This window comes from Ochotona curzoniae, unplaced genomic scaffold (assembly GCF_017591425.1).
Source record: "Ochotona curzoniae isolate NIBS_2020 unplaced genomic scaffold, NIBS_Ocur_1.0 contig_3498, whole genome shotgun sequence".
Lineage (NCBI taxonomy): Eukaryota > Metazoa > Chordata > Mammalia > Lagomorpha > Ochotonidae > Ochotona > Ochotona curzoniae.
Window position 1 is genome coordinate 9,058,374 of NW_024465885.1, and position 19,171 is coordinate 9,077,544.

The window sequence follows — 19,171 nt, forward strand, 5'->3', positions numbered from 1 at the left end:
ACCTTGCTGCATAACCACAGTTCAAGTTCAGTTGAGATTCCTTCATTACAAGCATATACCTAGCATAAAGTCAAGCATCTTATTGTCCAGATAAGTTCAGCGGCCTCTTGGGGAGACCTTCTCTGGTCTGAAGGTAGAGCTAACAGAGTAAAGTTCAGGTCAGTTAAAAGCCCCAACAAAACCTCAGCATCAATATACAACATTATGGAATTAATTGACATAGTATTGAGTAAACAATATGTTAAACATAATGCAAGTTCAATTCTTCAAAACATCTGGGTTGAGATAGTATCAATGACAGGGTTCAAAAAGTAACAAACAACCAAACAAAAATTACAGGTTAAATCAAGGCAAACATGTGGTATCTAACCTTTTGGGATTCACTCATTTCCTTTAGCATGATAGTTTCCAGTTGGGCCCATTTAGCCACAAAGAACTGCATTTTGTTTTTTTTAATAGCTGAGTAGTATTCCATGGAGTAGATGAACCAAAGTTTTCTTATCTAATCTTCTGCTGATGGGCATTTCAGTTGCTTCCATGTTTTTGCAATTACTGATTGTGCTACTGTGAACATAGGGTTCTTAGCTTTTGTTCTCAGCTTTGACATTGAACCCTCTACCACAGCACCACTTTATCTCACCATGCACTGCCACTTAAACTCCATGGTAGCTTACACAACTAAGAATTCAGTGATCAGTATTGAAAAACTCTTCAAAGACAAGAAAAAATGCACTTTTAAAAAATGTTAGAAAAAATTTTCGTTTGATCTCTAAACTTCCTAGAGACTGAGATATGCGGAAGATACCTGAAAACCTTTGCTTTTTTCCAGACTGTCATCTGCTAATGGGCACAGAGAAACGCACAGAGAGAATTGTTTCTGTTTTGACTACAGATTAAGCTTCTCTAATTTGGAAATGCAAAAATCCAAAATCCAAAACAGCATTCTCACAGAGTGTTCAAAAAGGGTTTGTATTAGGCGCATGTTAGAGTTCAGATTTTCAGATTAGGAACACTCACACCAATAAATTGTAGAAATAGTCCAAAAATCTGAAAAAGAAAAAACAGGAAATTGGACATGTAATTAGTGCCAAGCATTTTGGACAAGGGTTACTCAACTTGCAATAAGGAAAAAATCAAAAGGAAAAAACTTGTTTTAGAGCTGATAGCACCATATGCCAAGGCCTATTGCACCCTCTACAGAAGGTGCTTCAAAATTGCAGTCACTTAGGGGTTGGTTTTACTCATTTGAGTTGTCTTCCATTTAGCACAAGAGTATGAGCCATAAATACAGTGAACTCTGCTGCAAAGACTTGAAGTCTTCTTTTGTCTGCTTCTAATTTTCTAATTGTTCAGTTCATTTTTACTTCTGAGCTGTTTTAGGCAAAAACAAGGAGCAAATTATAATTTTACAGATGAGCTTACATTTCATTGGATTTGACAAGATCGTTTTTCAGCTGCAAATAAAATTCCCCCCAAAAAATTGACGCTTCTCTGAAGACTTCATTTTTAGTGACTGAATTTATTTTTATCTTATTTTGCCGATTTAAGTTGGAACAAATGCTACTATCTTAATAATGGTTTGAATTATTTTATTTATTTGTCTCTTTCAAAGCTAGCTTGTTTTAATTTTCGTTGGCAGGTTATTAGTTTTCATATTGTACCATTTAGAATTATAGCTTTGAAATTTTTGTAACTGTCAGGAGCATCCTCACAAAATATTGAAAATCCTTTCCATTTGTATTTGATCTAAGAATGGTTTCTCATTTGTAACCCTGTAATTAATTGGAAAACGAACCTAAGTGACAATGTAGAACTATTGACTTAAGTATATCACGACAGAAGTTCCTGTTTTGATTATTCTGCTCCAACTGGATTGGATTTTTTCTCCCCTGATAGGTGTACTGGTCCGTTAGCCAATTCTCTATCAGAGAAAACAAAAGACATGGTAGAAGATGATGATGATGAATACAAGATTCCTTCATCCCATCCTGTTTCCCTGAATTCACAATCATCTCATTGTCATAACGTAAAACCTCCTGTGCGGTAAGACTGTGGGCAGCGTTCTCCCACCTCACATCTGCATGAGCATTGTCATTTATGATGGTTGTGTTCGAGTTAAGTCATAGCCATCTAATTAAAAATCATTGGTTTCCCGCCCAAAGGCTCTTCTATTTACTGTTTCATATTGCCTTTAAAGAAAGCTTAGTGTAATCTAAGATTTTTCTTCACTCTCCTATTGCCAAAAATTATATGCCACGCCCCTCCAATTTCTCTAGACATTTCATGTGTTCTCAGTTAACTCATAGATTTTCCTAAAACTGTTATAATTTTATCAATTCCTTTTTTTTAAAGATTTATTTATTATTTTTGTATTGGAAAGTCAGAAATACAGAGAGGAGGAGAGACAGAGAGGAAGACCTATAATCCACTGATTCACTCCCTAAGTGAGCGCAATGGCTGGTGCTGTGCCGATCTGAAGCCAGGAGCCAGGAACTTCTTCCAGGTTTCCCACACAGGTGCAGGGTCCCAATGCTTGTGGCCGCCCTCAACTGCTTTCCCAGACCACAAGCAGGGAGCTGGATGGGAAGTGGAGCTGCTGGGATTAGAAATGGCACCCATATGGGATCCTGACATGTTCAGTGCAAGGACTTTAGCCACTAGGCCACACCACTGGGCCCAATTTTATCAATTCTAAGCACATATTTAACAAAGCAAATACTTAGAAATTTCTTTATTATGTAAAGACTAGTATATTTAGATTAATTTCACTTTTCGATGCATTTCATGTTTAACAAGAAAATATTTCCTTTGATTTTGATCAAATACTATTTTAACTTGGCTTAGATCAGGTAAAAATGTGAGGAATAATAATCCTGTTTGCCTCCGTTGTGCTGTTTTATTCTCACTACAATGGAAATTTCCTTGATATTTGAAGTGTCAGCCACATTCATATAAAGCTCATAGATAATGCATATTATCAAAATGCATGTAATCATTTAAAAAATTTGCCAAAATAAGCTTTTTAAAAATTTTTTCATTTATTCAAAAGGCAGATAAGGAGAGCACATGATAAAGAGAAAGAAAAAATCAGCTTCATCAGCTATCTGTTTCACTCCCCAAATGCTTACAGTGCCCAGAGAGCCAAGTTGAATCTGCGAACAGGAAACTCCGTCCAGGTTTCCCACTTGCGTGGCAGGGAACCAGAGTCTGGGGCCTCTTCCACTCCCCCAGATGCATTCGCTGGGAGCTGCATCAGAGGTGGGACAGCTGAGACTTCAGCATTGCGGGTGGGGGCTTCTTAACATGCTCCAAAATTTTATTTTTTCTTCAATTTGCAAAAGAACTCTTTATATTAGAGTTGTTAATAATGAAAAGTGTGTATGAAATGTTAATTTATGTTAAAAAAAACATTCTGGGACCCTGCGCTGTGGCCTAGCAGCTAAAATCCTCGCTTTGAATGTACCAGGATCCCATATAGACACCAGTTCTAATCCCAGCAGCCCCTTCCCATCCAGCTCCTTGCTTATGGCCTGGGAAAGCAGTCAAGGGCAGCTCAAAGCCTTGGGACTCTGCACGCATGTGGGAGACCTGCAAGAGGCTCCAGGCTCCTTGCTTCGGATTGGTGCAGCTCTGGCTGTTGCAGCCACGTGGGGAGTGAATCAGTGGATTGTAGGTCTTCCTCTCTGTCTCTCCTCTTCTCTATATATGTGACTTTGCAATAAAAATAAAGAAAACATTTTAAACAATCATTCTGTAATTAGGTTAGTAAAGCGTGCGTCATCTGTGAGGTACTCTGTGAGATTAGCATGTGTGCCTGCGTCATCTGTGAGGTGCTCAGGAATTAGATGCAGTTTCAGATGTACTCTCTCAGCGACAGTTTCTTCTGTAGCTCACTCCTGGAGCTGCACTTGGCGCTCAGAAAAGAGCTCAATTCCTTTTAGTTAGTTGCCTGTTCAGCATTTGCCATTGGTGCCTTCTCTATTATGGTTCCATTTCCTTTTGAGGTCAAGTCAATGAATTTAAAGTAACTTATGAGTAGAATATTTATTCCCATTTGAAAAAGCTGATATTTTAATGTGTTTCTTCAGGTTTCTGAGATTGAAAAAAAATGCAGTTCTTGGGAAACAAGCAATCCTCACTTTAACCATAGGCCTGTCTTAATAATTGATCCTGGTCAGAATGATCAGTGTTCTGCAAAATTATTAACTGGAATTAGCAGCACTGTACGGTCCAAGGCTTCATTTTTCAAGGAAAGAACCAAAACATTTCTTTTTAATTGCTACTGTTTAAGACATTCATTGATAAAATAGTGTCATTGGAAAAACAAAGTGATAACTGAGAGGCAATTTATTATATCAGAAGAACCAGGTGTCTACTAATCTATTAGAGAAAAAAGTTACTCCTGCTCATCAAATACAAATTGTTATAATCCTAAGATCCATTGATTACTATAAATATGTAGTCATTTTAAACTGAAATAGGATGAGACTTTTAGTCACCTTGGAAGTCCATTGCTGGAGAAGTAGGGACTATAATTTTAATGTTTTAATTGTATTGTCATATTTTTCGAGATTTCTGGTGGCATCCTTCCCAAAATCTTGAAAATAAACTTGAATTATAACCATCATTACTACCTTTTTACTGGTATAGAGAAGTAATAAATGTTTGTAGTTCTTAATTGGAGTGAATTCTTTATCTCGTGTGTTCCGGAGAGCTGATGAATGAAGCTGCGCCCCATCTCGTCTCCTCCCCAGAGCTCTCGGGAAGCTCGGTGGTCCCTTCCCCGTGTGACTTCTTCAGGAGTACCAGAAGTGATCTGTCAATATGCACAAAAAGTGGAACAGTGAAGGAATAATTGAACTTAATCTCGGAAAAAACAAAGCTGTCATATTATCTAATACATCTAATACATCATCACCTATTTTCAAATGAACCATTTCTCATCCCTTAAATAGAGAAGTGGCCACCAGAGAGAATAGAATGAATTTCAGATGAAGCACTCCTGTAATACCTGTTTAAATATCCAGTGTCTTCTCATTATGAATGTATTTTTACTCTAAGAATTCAGAGTAAATCAGAGAGAAGTAAAATGTGAACTCCACCTTCACTTGCTCTTGGTTGCAAGTTACACAGCGAAACCTGAGTAGCATCATTTCTGTAGCCACTCTGTCTTCATTGCAGTTAAACACACACACACCCACCCACCCCAAGAGTGACTATTTGTCTAGTTTGAGATAATTAACAGTTTTTGTTAAAGTAAGGGTGCTGGTATCTAGATACTATTACTGGTGCTTTTTCTGGGAAAGGAAATTAAGTGTATTTTAAAACTATTTGATGAACATGGATACTAATTTCCTATATCTCCCAGATGACTTAAGTAAAAGGTTATTTTCCTTGCATGATTTTTGCCGTTTGATTTCTGTTTCAGGTCGTGTGATAATGGTCATTGTATAGTAAATGGAACACATGGTACATCATCAGAAATAAAGAAATCAACCATCCCTGAATTAGGCATCTATTTAAAAGGTGTGTATAAAATGTATTTTCTTTGGTGGTCCCTTATCTTACTGGTCAGAATTTAGAGGCAAAATTCCTTTCCCATGCTGTACTGAAAAATACATTAAGGTTTTGTGTTATCCTCTAGGAGATGTTTTTGATTCAGCCTCTGAGCCAGTGCCATTACCACCTGCCAGGCCTCCAACTCGGGACAATCCAAAGCATGGTTCTGCACTCAACAGGACGCCCTCTGATTATGATCTTCTCGTCCCTCCATTAGGTTAAAAACTTAAGCATCTTTTTTTTTTTTTTTTTACACAAACCACCTCTGCCTTTTCGTTGTATCTAAGAATGTTCCTCACATTAGCATGAGTTCTGCAGGTGATGGTGGTAATCAGGTTCCTATGCCCTTTCTCCCTCTAGATGATTGAGCAACTGTTGCTTGGGGTATCGTTCAGGTTGATTCTTCTGTGCTTAATACAATGTGAAAAGATGTGAGTGTTTTTTTCCGCTCAAAGCCCCAGTATTCTAGGGTTTTTGTTTGTTTGTTAGTTTTTCAAGAAATAGCTTGATGCGTTGGGATTTAGCAGTTGTTCATAAACACGAACATATTTTCCAGCCTGAAGTGATCCAGTTTTACTTAAGTAAATTATGAAAAACAGCCACGCATTTGTGCAGATAAGAAATTGTGTAAAATATATTCTATATTGTGACCTACGATTTGATGGTGCTTTCCTCACTATGAATTTCATTACTTCCAGGCAGGGAGCTTCTCAACCATTTTTCGATGCTGACAGAATCTCCATGCACTTAAGATTTCCTTGTAACAACTATTCTTAACATGAAATAATATATGATGAGGTTCCATTTTATAAGTTTTTTCTGTATTGACAACTAGCCTTCCAGATAAAGAACTTTTTAAATTTCTCACCGACACTATTGGCCAATAGTTTGAGATACACAACGTTATTTACAAGAGTTTCTGCTAACCTCCTTTTACCTGAACTTTTTCTCCCTTCTACCACTGCCTGTACACTGGTTCTCGACTTGCTATCAAAGTCTTCATGGCCTTGATGAGCCCTGTCTCCTGGGTCTTTCTGTGGAAAGTGAAGGATCTGTGTATTTGTCTACAGTTAAGTGTGATTATGGAGCTGAAATTTTATTAATTTAAATTTAAACAGCTGTGTATGAATAGTGACCACATTATTGGACAAGCCACATCGGTGTCCTGCATTATCTTTTGAATATCAGAAGCTCTCTTTGTTTCTCATTCATTCTCTGTTGTGAAAAAAAAGTATTGTTGCATTTGAGAAATAAATATTTGTTACCCTGTGATACATTAGGCCTTCCTGTTTCTCAGCACTGTCCTGAATGCACTTGTCTGCATTATTCCTCTCTGTTTCAGGACACTTATTTCATATGGGAGCAGTCAGCTGCTTCCACATGTAAGTCATGGCTATTTATGAAAATCTTTAGCTACTCTGATGGAATCTGAGCTTTTTTGAGTCAGTCCCTTTTCATTTTGGACTTCATACCACTTGTGGGTTTTGACTTGTTTCTGTCTTGGGGCTGAGAATAGATTTGAGTAAATACAGTGTAGTTGATAATGGCAGCTTAGAATGATAGCAAAGCTCTCCTGTATCTTCATATTTTTTTATAAGGCAAATTTAATGAATGGTAAACAATTTTCTTTAAATATGCCTTCATATTTAGGTCACAAAACTGCATATGAATGGTTTTCACAAGGTATTTAAGAGCGCTTGCAAAAATTCGTATACTGTATTTTTATTAAACATTAAGGTTAAAAAAAAAATGAGTAAAATACCAAGGTGTGGTAGGGGAAAGAGCAACGTGTGCTGTAATAGTCAACGGTACTTAGCTGCAAGTGCAAGTTACTAATTTGGGGGACTACACAAAAAAGTTCCCTATTCTTTAGAGGTAATCAGATAAGTAGAAAAGTTTCATTTTCCTCTGCTTTAGGTGCATTTTTTCTGTATTTTGTCAATAAATTAAATCATGTAACATTGGCTTATGTGGTTTTAAATTCAGTGGACAAACATCAATCTAAGATATTTTGATGGCGTGAGTTACAGTAAACTTCAAGTTCCTAATGTAAATAATACTAGTGAATCATGAGTGGTTTCCTAACCTTAGTTCTACATTTTGTGGAGAGACAGAAAAAATAGGCCTGCTTGCACACGTGTGTGTGTGTGTGTGCGCGCGCGCTTCTCCCAAATAATTATATCCTGTTATCAAAGTTGCTGAACTGCTGGATAAACCCCTACAGTGAAATTCTTTATAAACAGCATGAAAAAAATCCACCCTTGCTTTTGCTTGCTACAGTAGTTTTGCTTCATGAAGTTCTGTTCTTGACATGGACCTTTCTTTAAATGCAGGTGAAGATGCTTTTGAAGCCCTTCCCCCATCATTGCCACCTCCCCCTCCACCAGCAAGACATAGTCTCATCGAACCTTCAAAACCTCCTGGCTCTGGTAGCCGACCGTCCTCAGGACACGACCTTTTCCTTCTTCCTTCAGGTAGGAGGAGAAAAAGCAAAAAATAGCTTCAACTTAAAGCAGAACTATTTCTAAGATCATATTATCAGATAGGAATTGCTTCATTGTGCTCTACCTTCGTATTAGAAAAACCCTTGGGTAGTGAGAGTAGCAGCTGTGTGTGCCGGGGGTGCAGGGGCGGGGGGGAGGTGGTAGTTGTGGATTGATTTAATGTCACAAGGGTTATATTAAAGTGACAGGGCAGTAAGGAATGACAGAGTTTAGAAATGGTGCATGGAAATCATCCAGTCCTTATAACATACCCTGATGCTACCAGAGGCATCACTGAGAACTACAGTCACAAATGTTTGGAATAATACCAATGGGGATAAAATACAGACTGTCTCTAATTCCCAATGTAACATGTTTCTTTTTAATGATAGGTTTTAGGTATGAGTCATGGTCATATTACATATAAATCATAATATTTTGGTAGATTACATAGTTATAACATGAGTAGAAACATTTCTTCTGAAATATCTGCTTGGTTCTGTTTGGCTACTATTTTTTGTCTCCAGTATCTTAAAGGATCTACTGCAAATTACTGTTCTTCAACAAGAGTACCCTTTTGACATGAATATATTTAAGAAAAGAAATGAAAAGGGTGAGATTTATTAACACCCCTGAAAGATCCCCCTTACATTAAATAAAATGAGACATATTTAAAATGTTTTTATTTCGTTCAACAGATTTGCTTGTTTGTTTGCTTGTCTGTTAGGGATCTCAACATTGATCATGCAAGTGTAGGGCTTCAGTTGGGCTAAAATAATATCCTCAACCTAACTCTTCTCTTGACCTCATTTTAACATCAAAGTAGTCTGTTTTCAATACTGTTGTCATAACATTTGTAGTACATACTTTTATTGAAATACAACATTTTGTTTCTGGTCTTTCATATTAATAATGTGAAAAGCATCTACTGTGATGCCAGATCCATTATGGCCTCCATTGTCATAATTATTTTTGTTCATTTTAAAGCCACATAAATTAGCTCTCCTCCTTTTCGAGAGAAGTTAATTCCATTACATAAGAGACTGAAAGTCTCTTTTGACTCATAAATAAACCTTTACTCCCATTTTTCAAAGTGTCTAATACATTAGATTATCTAGGGAAATGCATTTAAAAAGTCATGAGAGGTTCTTCACCCTAAGGTTTGAACTTGCTGAAAGGTTTTTCTATAGATTCAATAAAGTTCAGCTCAGTAATTTTAGAATTGTAAAAGGTGAACAAAGCTGGCTAGTAGGTGAATATATGTCTGTGTGGATGTTACTGCTTCTGTTTTCACTGAATTTTCTTCTGTGAAACCTGTGTCTTATGTGAGCCTTTTCTAAACATTGTTAAGACATGATTTACTTGAGAGGATATGTATCCTTAAATGATGACAAAGGACAGATGTGGAAAAAGAGATTGAACTTTGTCATGATATTACGTGAACTAGTTAATCAGAACGGCCCCTTTATTGCAACATCCAGTGCCTTGTGCAGTTGAGTCATATCCAGCTTTTGAAATGGGTAGCCCTTGGATTTCTAAAGAGTGGTGATTTTCAAATTGCAGAGTTCTCTGTTTCTTTTAAGGAACCTTGGGACTCCTGTAGGTCAAACAAGGAAGCAAAGTGGAGATATTGCTCTGGTTCTGCTTTTATCTATTTTCTGTTTTCAATCTTTCATATAAGACATCATTCTTGGAAGAATTGTAGTGCCTGCTGTTGTCCATGACCCATGTCTTCTGGACAGGACTCTTGTAGGACAATTCATTGGCTTTCTGATGAGGACAATTGATTGAATATACATAACAGCGATAAGTTCGGGCAAGGGTGTGGAAACAATAGATGGGTTCCACAGACAGGCTATGGGAACTCCCATAATCTCCAGTCAGCTCCTGTTATTGATATGTAAACTCATCAGTGCATCCTCCCTTATCCGATGTGACGCTCAGGCTGTAAAAACCTGATGCCACTAGTAAACTTCAGCTGTTGACTATCAGTCATATATGATTGAACAGCCTCTCACATTTGAGCAAAACCCGGAAGCCTACGCAAGAGCCCATCTCCAAAGCTAAGGCTACTGCTAGTGTGTGTGTATGTGTGTGTGTGTATATATATATATATAAAATGGGTTTTTTTTTCCTGTTACACTAAAACACATTCCTTTTGTTCAGTGTGTTGTAGTGCACAACCCTGCCTTTACTTTGTGCTGGGAACAGTGTTCAAGGAGCAAAGCAAAGGCTGTTTTGAAGTCTTTCTCAGACCCATAACTGAGAATCGTTTTAAGTGTACAGCTCTTGCTGTTTCTTGATCTGTCTTGGAAACTCTTGTGAAGTCTTTATCCAAATTTAGCAGTCACAATTCAAATCCAGAAGATCACAAAGGTGACTTTATTAAGACTCAGTGAACATTTTACACTTGGTCTACAATTGTAGTTAGTTAAAGTGCATAAACGACAAAAGAAAATGGATCATGAGCTGTAATGTTTGGAAAACATTTAAAGGGTTTTATTGACTACAAACTTCATTAAGCATTGTCACAATGTGGCTGCTGCAGCGCATGCTATCTAGGGCATATGGAATTCAGCACATGCTATCTGCGCATATGGAATTCAGATCAGGGAAGTGGGGGAAGGTGCTCCAAAATGCCCAGCCGACAAGGAAACCACTGCCTTTGGGGCCCCACAGGATGAAGGGCTGGAGCAGGCCACATCAGCAGTGGTATTGCCTCCACATCTACAGCAGCAGCTGCTCATAGGAATTTTCAAGGTGAAAATTTAGGACTTACTAATCACGAACTCTGAAAGTAGGTCCTGTGTCCTGTTTTCAAATTGTTGGGTCCTGTGTTTCTTTTAAGGAGCTTTGGGACTTAAAAGTCCTGTTTTCGCAACTCACCTGCTGGGTGTGCAGTACCTTCAAGTTTGGGAGGCATTGTTAAGGTTCTAACCTGGAATGGTAGCCTATCAGCTAAAGTCCTCGCCTTGTACACTGCAAGATCCCATGTGGGTGCCAGTTCTATTTCCGGCTGGTCCACTTCCCATCCAGCTCCCTGCATGTAGCCTGGGAAAGGAGTCAAGGTCAGCTCAAAGCCTTGGGACTTTGCACCTGCTTGGGAGTCCCAAAAGAGGCTCCAGGTTCCTGGCTTCTGATCAGTGCAGCTCCAGCCATTACAGCCAGTTGGGGAGTGAATCAGTGGACAGAGGTTGTTCCTCTCTGTCTCTCCTCCTCTCTGTATATCTGACTTAACAATGAAAATAAAATAAATCTTTAAAAAAAGAGTATGAACTAGTGAAAGAATAGAATGTTCACTCGAGAGGAAACACCATGAATAGAGATTAGAACTGTCTTCAACTGTAGTGTTTATGAAAGAACAATATGTTCAGGTTGTAGTCGTGTTAATGGAAAGTACATTCATGGTACAAAGAAAAACAATTCCTGAATTATTGAAAATCTTTCCAACTCTACCCCCAGATCGTTTTGGTCAGTGATTCTGTCACTGCATGTTGGAGGATTTATGAATTTGAGTGAGAGTAAGGACAATAGTAGGACAGAACTTTGGTTTTCCTTATGGATTTTTTTTATATTCCTTGCAGCAATTAAGTTCTGCATTTATGTGTTCCTTTCCAGTGGGGGGAGAATGGATAAATTGGCATGGCTGGTTGTGGGCCACTATAGAAAGAATGAATCATTGTATTTTACTGTTCAATTTCATTTTCCCATTTCCTACACTTGAGGAAAAAAAATGAAAATGCTTCAGGTAGTGAACAAAGAATTCCATGTAACTTCCTCTCAAGTGTAACCACCAATAGGTTTCCTTCCATTTCTTTTTTTGACAATTTTACATAAGTTGATCTTTCTGTTGAGTTGTATCACATGGCATTGTTGTTTATATCATTTTTTCATTCCTTTTTCATGAGTATTGTGGATGCTGTTAAATATTTTTGTTTTAATTATGTGTTCACTTACTCATTTGAATGTCACAGACAGAGGTCTTCTACTTTCCCCAGGCCATTGGCAGAAGCTTGTGGCACACACGATACCACTTCTGTTAAATATTCGTAAATGGAAAACCTGGTTGATGGACGTTTTTTTTCACTTCTGTTTTGGTTAGTGAGCCCTCTCCTACCAGTCTTTCCTTATTTTGTATACTATCTAAGTTAAACATGAGATTTGCAGTTTGGTATTGCACATTATAAAACATAGGCATGATTGGTATGTTTCCTCTTAGAACACACTGATACCACAGCGTATTCATTCATTTCTCCAACGTCTGCTGCTCTGTCAGCAACACATTAGCTATGTTCTTTTCAGTTTGAATAGTTTAATGATAAATTGGGATAACTTTTCTTTTTTTTACTTTAGTTTTTAAACTGTTTATTTTAGAAAAGCTTCATAGCTTTAAAAGAGGACAGCCAGTAATTACTGTATTCTGTGTAGCCCCGTGCTGTGTATATCTCACCCTTAGAGGTATGAGTGCTTCAAAGTCCTACTTGCTGCACGGGCAAGTTTACCCTCTACCTTACCACAGCAGCTTAGCCTAAAAGAAGATACAAGTTGGTAATGATTCAGATCTGAGCCATTAATACATGTTTTAAAATATTTATGAATATTTATGGCCTTTCTAAATAAAATTGCATAATGGAGCAATGCAATGGTATTTTACAGTCTTATCTGCTTATGGTTCTGAAAAATATCCAGAATTTACCTTTTAACTTTAAATGTACTTAGAAACATCTTTAGTGTGTCTGAAAAAATGTCTGTATTTCCCCTACGGTGATGAACAAATCAGGTATCATAGAAGATGATCTTTCCTGTGAGTTAATGTTACATCAGGGCATTTAGAGTTCATGTGAATCTATTTTATTGAGAATTTAGATATAAACCTTTAAGATTGGACACTTAGTTTAGTATTTGAGGTGCTGCCATTCTACATCAGAATGCCTGAGTTCCATTCCTGGCCCTAGCTCCTGGCTCCAGGTCCTGCTAAGGACCTGACAAGGTAGAAAATGGTGATGGCTTGAGCAGTGGGGTTCCTGCAACCTACATGAAAGAGCTAGGTTGAATCCTAGCTTCCGACTTCCAACCTGACCCAATGTTGACTCTTGGAGACATTTGTGGCATGAACTAGTGTCTGGCAGAGTGGTCCACACCCCATCCCTGCTAAAATAAACAATAAAATTAAAATTAAGTAATTAAATTTAAATCTTTGAGGAATTTAAAATTTGTGCAGAAATCATATTTGGTCTGTTCAGTTCTAGTAAATTGATTAACCATTTGTTTCATTGAATTTAAATTCTAGTGTCCTTCCTTCCTAAAATTTTTCAACTAAATTAATGAGTCTGGTGGACAACATAATGGCTTATTTGGTTAAATTTTGACATCCCATATGAATGCTGGTTCATGTCCCCACTGTTCCACTTCCCAACCTGCTCCCTGCCTATGTCCTGGGAAACCAGTAGAGGATGGCACAAAGCCGTTGGCCCATGTACCTACATGGGAGGCCTGGAAGAAGATCCTGGCTTCAGACTGGCTCAGCTCCGGCTTGTTGCAGCCGTTTGGGAAATGAACCAATGCTTGGAAGAGCTTTTTCTTTCCCTCTCTATGAATCTTATTGCCTTTTAATAAAAACAAATAATTCTTTTAAGATACTCAATACTATGTCAATTAATTCCATAATGTTCTATATAGATACTGAGGTTTTGTTGGGGCTTTTAACTGACCTGAACTTTACTCTGTTAGCTGTACCTTCAGACCAGAGAAGGTCTCCCCAAGAGGCCACTGAACTTATCTGGACAAAAGACACTGGTCTTTATGCTAGGTATATGCTTGCAAGGAAGGAATCTCAACTGAACTTGAACTGTGGTTATGCAGCAAGGTGGAGGAATCCACCATGGGGGGAGGGGTATGGGAGGGGTGGTGGAATCCCCAGTGCCTATAAAACTGTATCACATAATACAATGTTAATAACAATAAAAAAAAAAGATATTTAATGAGGCTGTAACAGCAAATCTTCAAATATTGAATGCTCAACACCTAAACATTCTTTGGATCTTGAAATTAATGAAAGCAATTAAGTAGCCTTGAAATATTTTAGAGCAAAATTTTGAAATTTGTGCATATTTATCTTCATAATAGGCATTTTCCATGACAATTTTGAATATTCCTGGCATATCAACAGTGAAAAAATATATTTTTGTCCCTTTAGTTCCATTTGTAAATATATTTAGAAGTAGCAAATTAGTCTTATCTGTAACTCCTATTTTACTGTATTTCATATGTATCCTCTTAATGAGGGTATTTTTTTAAAAATCACATTTTACTATATATATATATGTTTTCATATGCCACACTTTACAAACAAGTTGTACTCAGTGAGACAACTAACAGCGATATCTGTATAAGATGCCTAATCTAGTTGGACTAACAGTTAAGAAGCCTAGGTACAGAAGATGTTACATGAGTGAATTTCGTTAATCCTGAAAAATACCAACCTTAGGATTTCTCTTTGCAGATTTTTATCTGCCTCATGATTAAATAGATGTAAATGATTTGATAACACTCTTATCAGCAGAAAGGTAAACATATTTTTTTCCATTTTCTTATTATATTTTTGACAATCTTTACATAGTTAATTAGCATAAAAAGGTTCCAGGGCTACAGGAAATTGGGTAAGACTATTAGTTCCATATTGCTTCCTTCATATATCTGAGGTAAAGGGGGATTTTAAGGGAGAAGTCCCACCCAGTCTCCCACCCTCCCCAGGTCCCTGATGTGGGGCATGCTCCAAGGGTCTTGCTCAAGTGGTTTTGATAGTTCAACGGTTCTGAATTGCTGCCAGTCTCACCACTCCAAGCACTATGAGGTTGCTGGAGAATCCACTGATTGACATAGTCCATCATAGAGTCTCCGTTTGCCCTGTTCTTCATTGCCATATAGCCGAGGTGGTTGATTGACTTGTTCTGTCGTCTGTCTTTTCTTGGTTAGGATTCTGAGTCCGGCATTTCGATTGGGGAGATCCCCAAAGAAACTTTGAGGTGTTCCCAGACCAGATTCTTGTATGTTGTAGCAAGCACAGGGCCCAGCACAGTCTATCGACCTGATCAGCTGGTGGTTGCAATTGCTGGGTTGGTTCTGTTTCCAGCCCTGTCTTCCACTGGAACCAATGGATGTTGAAGTCCAGCCTGGTGCTGCCCAACACATACTAGACCCTCACATAAACTGAGAGCTGCAGCCTAGTTGGAATGAACCGCAATAACCCCCACCAGGCCCACCCCCTGCCCTGGTTTGCCAGTGTATGTAACAGACTAGTCCAGTCTGTCCCACATCCCATTCAGCTGTCATACATGTCAGTGGGTATTAAAGCCTAGTTCCATCTAACCAGCTCAACCATCCAGCCCTCACGGATGTTTTTGGGTATCTCTCTGTTTAGCCACCCAAGCCCCTGTCCTAGTTTTTCGGCCTCCCGTGGAAGTGGTAACCCAAGAGGGAGGAGCCAACTATTTCCCTCCCAGGCCTCTCCCACTCCTGGATTATGCACCCTCCAGGTGGTTCTGTAGTTTAACTTGACAGAATTAGCCTCCATTGCCAGCTTCTGCCAGCTGATGCTGCGGCTAAGCCCAAATAACCTTCATCTACTCTAATTTTGTTTGTACCAATAGGAATAGTCAGCCCAGCCTGGCTTTTCCCTGATCTAGTCCACATGAGGCCCACAGGTGTTGTAACCCTGCCTAGTCTTGTGTGCCCCATTCCAGCTCACATTCTCCAGTGGGAGTAGCTGTCCAGCAACAGAACCTTCCCCCTTAATTCCCCTCCTGGTTCCGCCCCCTCCCTCCCTGGTTCTCACACGTGCTGTTGGGCACTGGAGTCACATCCGGTACAGGTAACCTCACCTTGGCATTCTGTAATGTGCATTGGTTTTTGTTATGACCAATCTTGCCTCAACCCATACTCTGTTCTGGTGCTTGGATCTGGCAGTGGATGATGTGAACAGATTCAGCCTGGTCTGCCCCCGACCCATACCAATTGTATGCCAGTGGGATAATTTCCAGGCCTGTTCTGGGCTGTTTTCTATCATGTTTCTTGTGCTTACCTGCCGGGTTTGTGTCCTGCCAGAGGAGTTGCCCAGGCTTCTCCATCAGAACCTCTCCCAATGCCAGGTTTCACGCTTACCAGTGGGTCCATGAGCCAGCACTACTCAGTTCATCTCCTGTCTTAGCAGGAACAGTGACTTTTCCTGACTGGCCTTCAACCCAATCTGATTCTTGCTGTTGGATGTTTCAACCCAGCCATGGCTTTTCCCTACCCACATACAGCTCATACATGGCTCAGTAGGGGCTGAGACCTAGCGTAGTCCGTCTCATATCTACCCAGGTCCTCCAGAACACCAGAAGGTGTTGGAGTCTGGACCGGCTTCGTGTGTCCAGTACCAGTCCACACTTGTGCCAGGGGAGACTACAACTGTATCCTGATCAGAATGCAGCCCCCATTCCAGGTCACATGCCCCTTGGTGGGAACCTCAACCCAGCTAGAATTGTCTCCTTAGCTCCCCAGCCGGGCCTGTTTCCAGCTGTAGATCACGCATGTTGCCAGTGGTTGCTCTGACTCAGCGTGGCACAGCCCCTCGCCTGTCAGGCCCCTGCCTTAGACACTGTGACTTAGCATCCCTGCCTCATGCAGACCAGTAGGTGCAAGAGCCTAGCCCTGTTCTCCATCCTGGTTTCTAATTTTATTTATGCGCTAAGGTTTGCTCAGTCCTGCCCAGTATGCCCCGTTCTTTTACCATTTCACACATTGGCCAGCCGTTGGAGCGACTTTGCCCATCTTGTCCGACCCCCAGGTCTGGACCACATGTTCACCAGCAGGAGCTATGACTCACCGGGGGAATTTCCCAAGTTCCTTCACTTGATCCACTCCCAGACCCAGTTCTCATACATGCCATTGGGTTTTAGGCAGTGCCCGAAGTAGTCTGGCCTTCCATTTAGCCTTGTATGAGCTGGTGAACATTGCAACTCGGCCCACCCCACACCTTATTCAGGATGCATATTCAGGTGCTGCTGCCTTGACCAGTCCAGACTGTTGTCGTTTTCTTAACCTGTGATTGATGGCAGGCTCCTTGGTCACACCTAGCTTAGTCTGTCACCACCCCATCTCTTGAACTAACCTGTGGGGCTAGAATTTCCACAGGGTTTGGCCCACACATCCCCCACAGAATCTTCCCCGGATATGGTTCTCTAGTGTGTTAGTTAATGTTGTGACCCTGCCTAATGTCATCTGTCTCCTGACCCACCATCATGTCAGGTAATAGGATATCCTCCTGCTAGACAAGCCCTGAGTCTTTGGTTTAGCATGGACTGGTGTTCGGTGGTCAGCATTCTTAGTGATTACAAGTTCTTCAAAGGAAAAGTTACTCTGTTGTTGGGAATCTATAGGATTGATTCACATCCCAGAAGCACAGTGAGTTCAACATGGAGCTACATAAGCAGTGATTCAAAGAACCAAAACCCCAGAGCTCCTCGACCGGGTGGCCAGCAGGCAGAGCCTGGCGCCAAATGGCACACTGGCTGTATGGAGACAGCTCACCACATGCACATGGTGGCTGGAGTCAGGGATCTGAGCATGCAGATGCCCCGGCCGGAGACCCACCAGCAGCCAGCAGGCCCAAGGTCACGCTCCTCCCAATCCCATCCCCCACCTGATGATGGCATCAGGTGAGCCCTGTGCCTGCCCAGGCCCCTGAAACTCCCCCCTCAGTGTACTCACCCCAAAGGGAGCAGCCCCAGAACCCAGGCAGTCCAGGGACAGCTCACCACTTGCACACGGTGGCTAGAGTCAGGTGGTAAACAGATTATTTTTTTTCACTTTTACTTTAGAACATTTGATTCATCATGTAGGATGGATTGAGACAGAAAATCAAAATTCCAAATCTTTTAATGAAAACTCTTACACTTAAATTAAAAATATGAAAAATATAATACAGTATCAATGAATTTATTATCTAGAAAGAAATGCAAATAACATTGAGAGAAATTAGGAAATATGCAGGATACAAAGATGGTTATTATTAGTAATAGCATTAATTTAGGGATTTACTTTTGGAACCTGTATTCTTTATAGAAACTTTCTGTAATGTAGTCTTTAGAGATCATCCTTTTTAGTTGAAAATTATCTTTATTTTTAAGATCCATTTTTTGAGCCATCAAGCGGCCAAGTTCCTTTGCCCCCTGCCAGGAGATTACCAGGTGAAAATGTCAAATCCAACAGAACATCGCAGGACTATGACCAGCTTCCTTCATCTTCAGGTGAGTGGCTGCCGTTGCTCAGTGCTTTTTCTTTTCTTCATATAATCCAAAGAGCACTTTCTGCCTAAGAAAATACTTTTATAATATTTGTCATTTCATGGTCAAGCATGTATTATGAGACTAGTGCTTCTTCATGGAAATAGTGAAGATCATAATTAATATTTTCTATCAATAAAGTCATTCTTTTCCAAATTTATTCATTCTTGGGAGTGGCTTTTGGGCTAACATTTAAGACACTGATTAAGGCTTTTTCATACTTGTTACGACATGTAGGGGATACAGAATTGCTTCTACTTTGTGTATTTGGTTGTGGCATATAGTTCAAAGAAAAAAATTTTTAATGTCAGCAGAGAACATTCTTTTTTTTTAAAAGGGTTTATTTATTTTTATTAGAAAGTCAAATATACAGATAGGAGGAAAACCAGGAGAATCTTTTGTCCACTAATTCACTCCCCAAGTGGTCGCAATGGCCTGAGCTGAGCCAATCCGAAGCCAGGAGGCAGGAGCGGGTACAGAGGCCCAAGGATTCGGGCCATCCTCGACTGCTTTCCCAGGCCACAAGCAGGGAGCTGGCTGGGAAGCGGGACTGCCAGGGATTAGAACCTGTACATCTCGGCATGTGCAAGTGAAGGACTTGAGCTACTAGGCCACAGTGCCAGGCCCACAAAGAAAAATCTTATTAACCTTTTCAAGTTTTGGTTCTCTTATCTGTGTTTCTTATGATTTGAGAATTTCAGTTGCATCAACGGGTAACCTACAGAGCTAGAGGTACAGATTTGGTGAGAAAATGTGGAAATCAAGGGGATAGACGGTGTGTGCCAGCTTGTATGTGGCACAAGG

General features: G+C 39.8%; 1 protein-coding gene across 10 annotated transcripts in view; it reads left to right on the plus strand.

The window, feature by feature from the left end:
* The window catches only part of CBLB (Cbl proto-oncogene B), a 191,054-nt gene that overhangs the window by 166,340 nt on the left and 5,543 nt on the right, over positions 1-19,171 (plus strand). For 4 of the 10 annotated variants that reach the window (XR_005883915.1, XM_040980527.1, XM_040980531.1 and 1 more), the window contains 5 exons: positions 1,897-2,043; positions 5,429-5,526; positions 5,645-5,776; positions 7,893-8,033; positions 18,212-18,331. Coding sequence is in view for 9 of the 10 variants with exons in the window: in XM_040980527.1 (XP_040836461.1) it covers positions 1,897-2,043; positions 5,429-5,526; positions 5,645-5,776; positions 7,893-8,033; positions 18,212-18,331 (638 nt within the window). In the remaining variant the exon portion in view is untranslated. The remainder of the gene's footprint in view (positions 1-1,896; positions 2,044-5,428; positions 5,527-5,644; positions 5,777-7,892; positions 8,034-18,211; positions 18,332-19,171) is intronic. The other 6 variants (XM_040980529.1, XM_040980535.1, XM_040980528.1 and 3 more) reach the window with 3 other exon arrangements.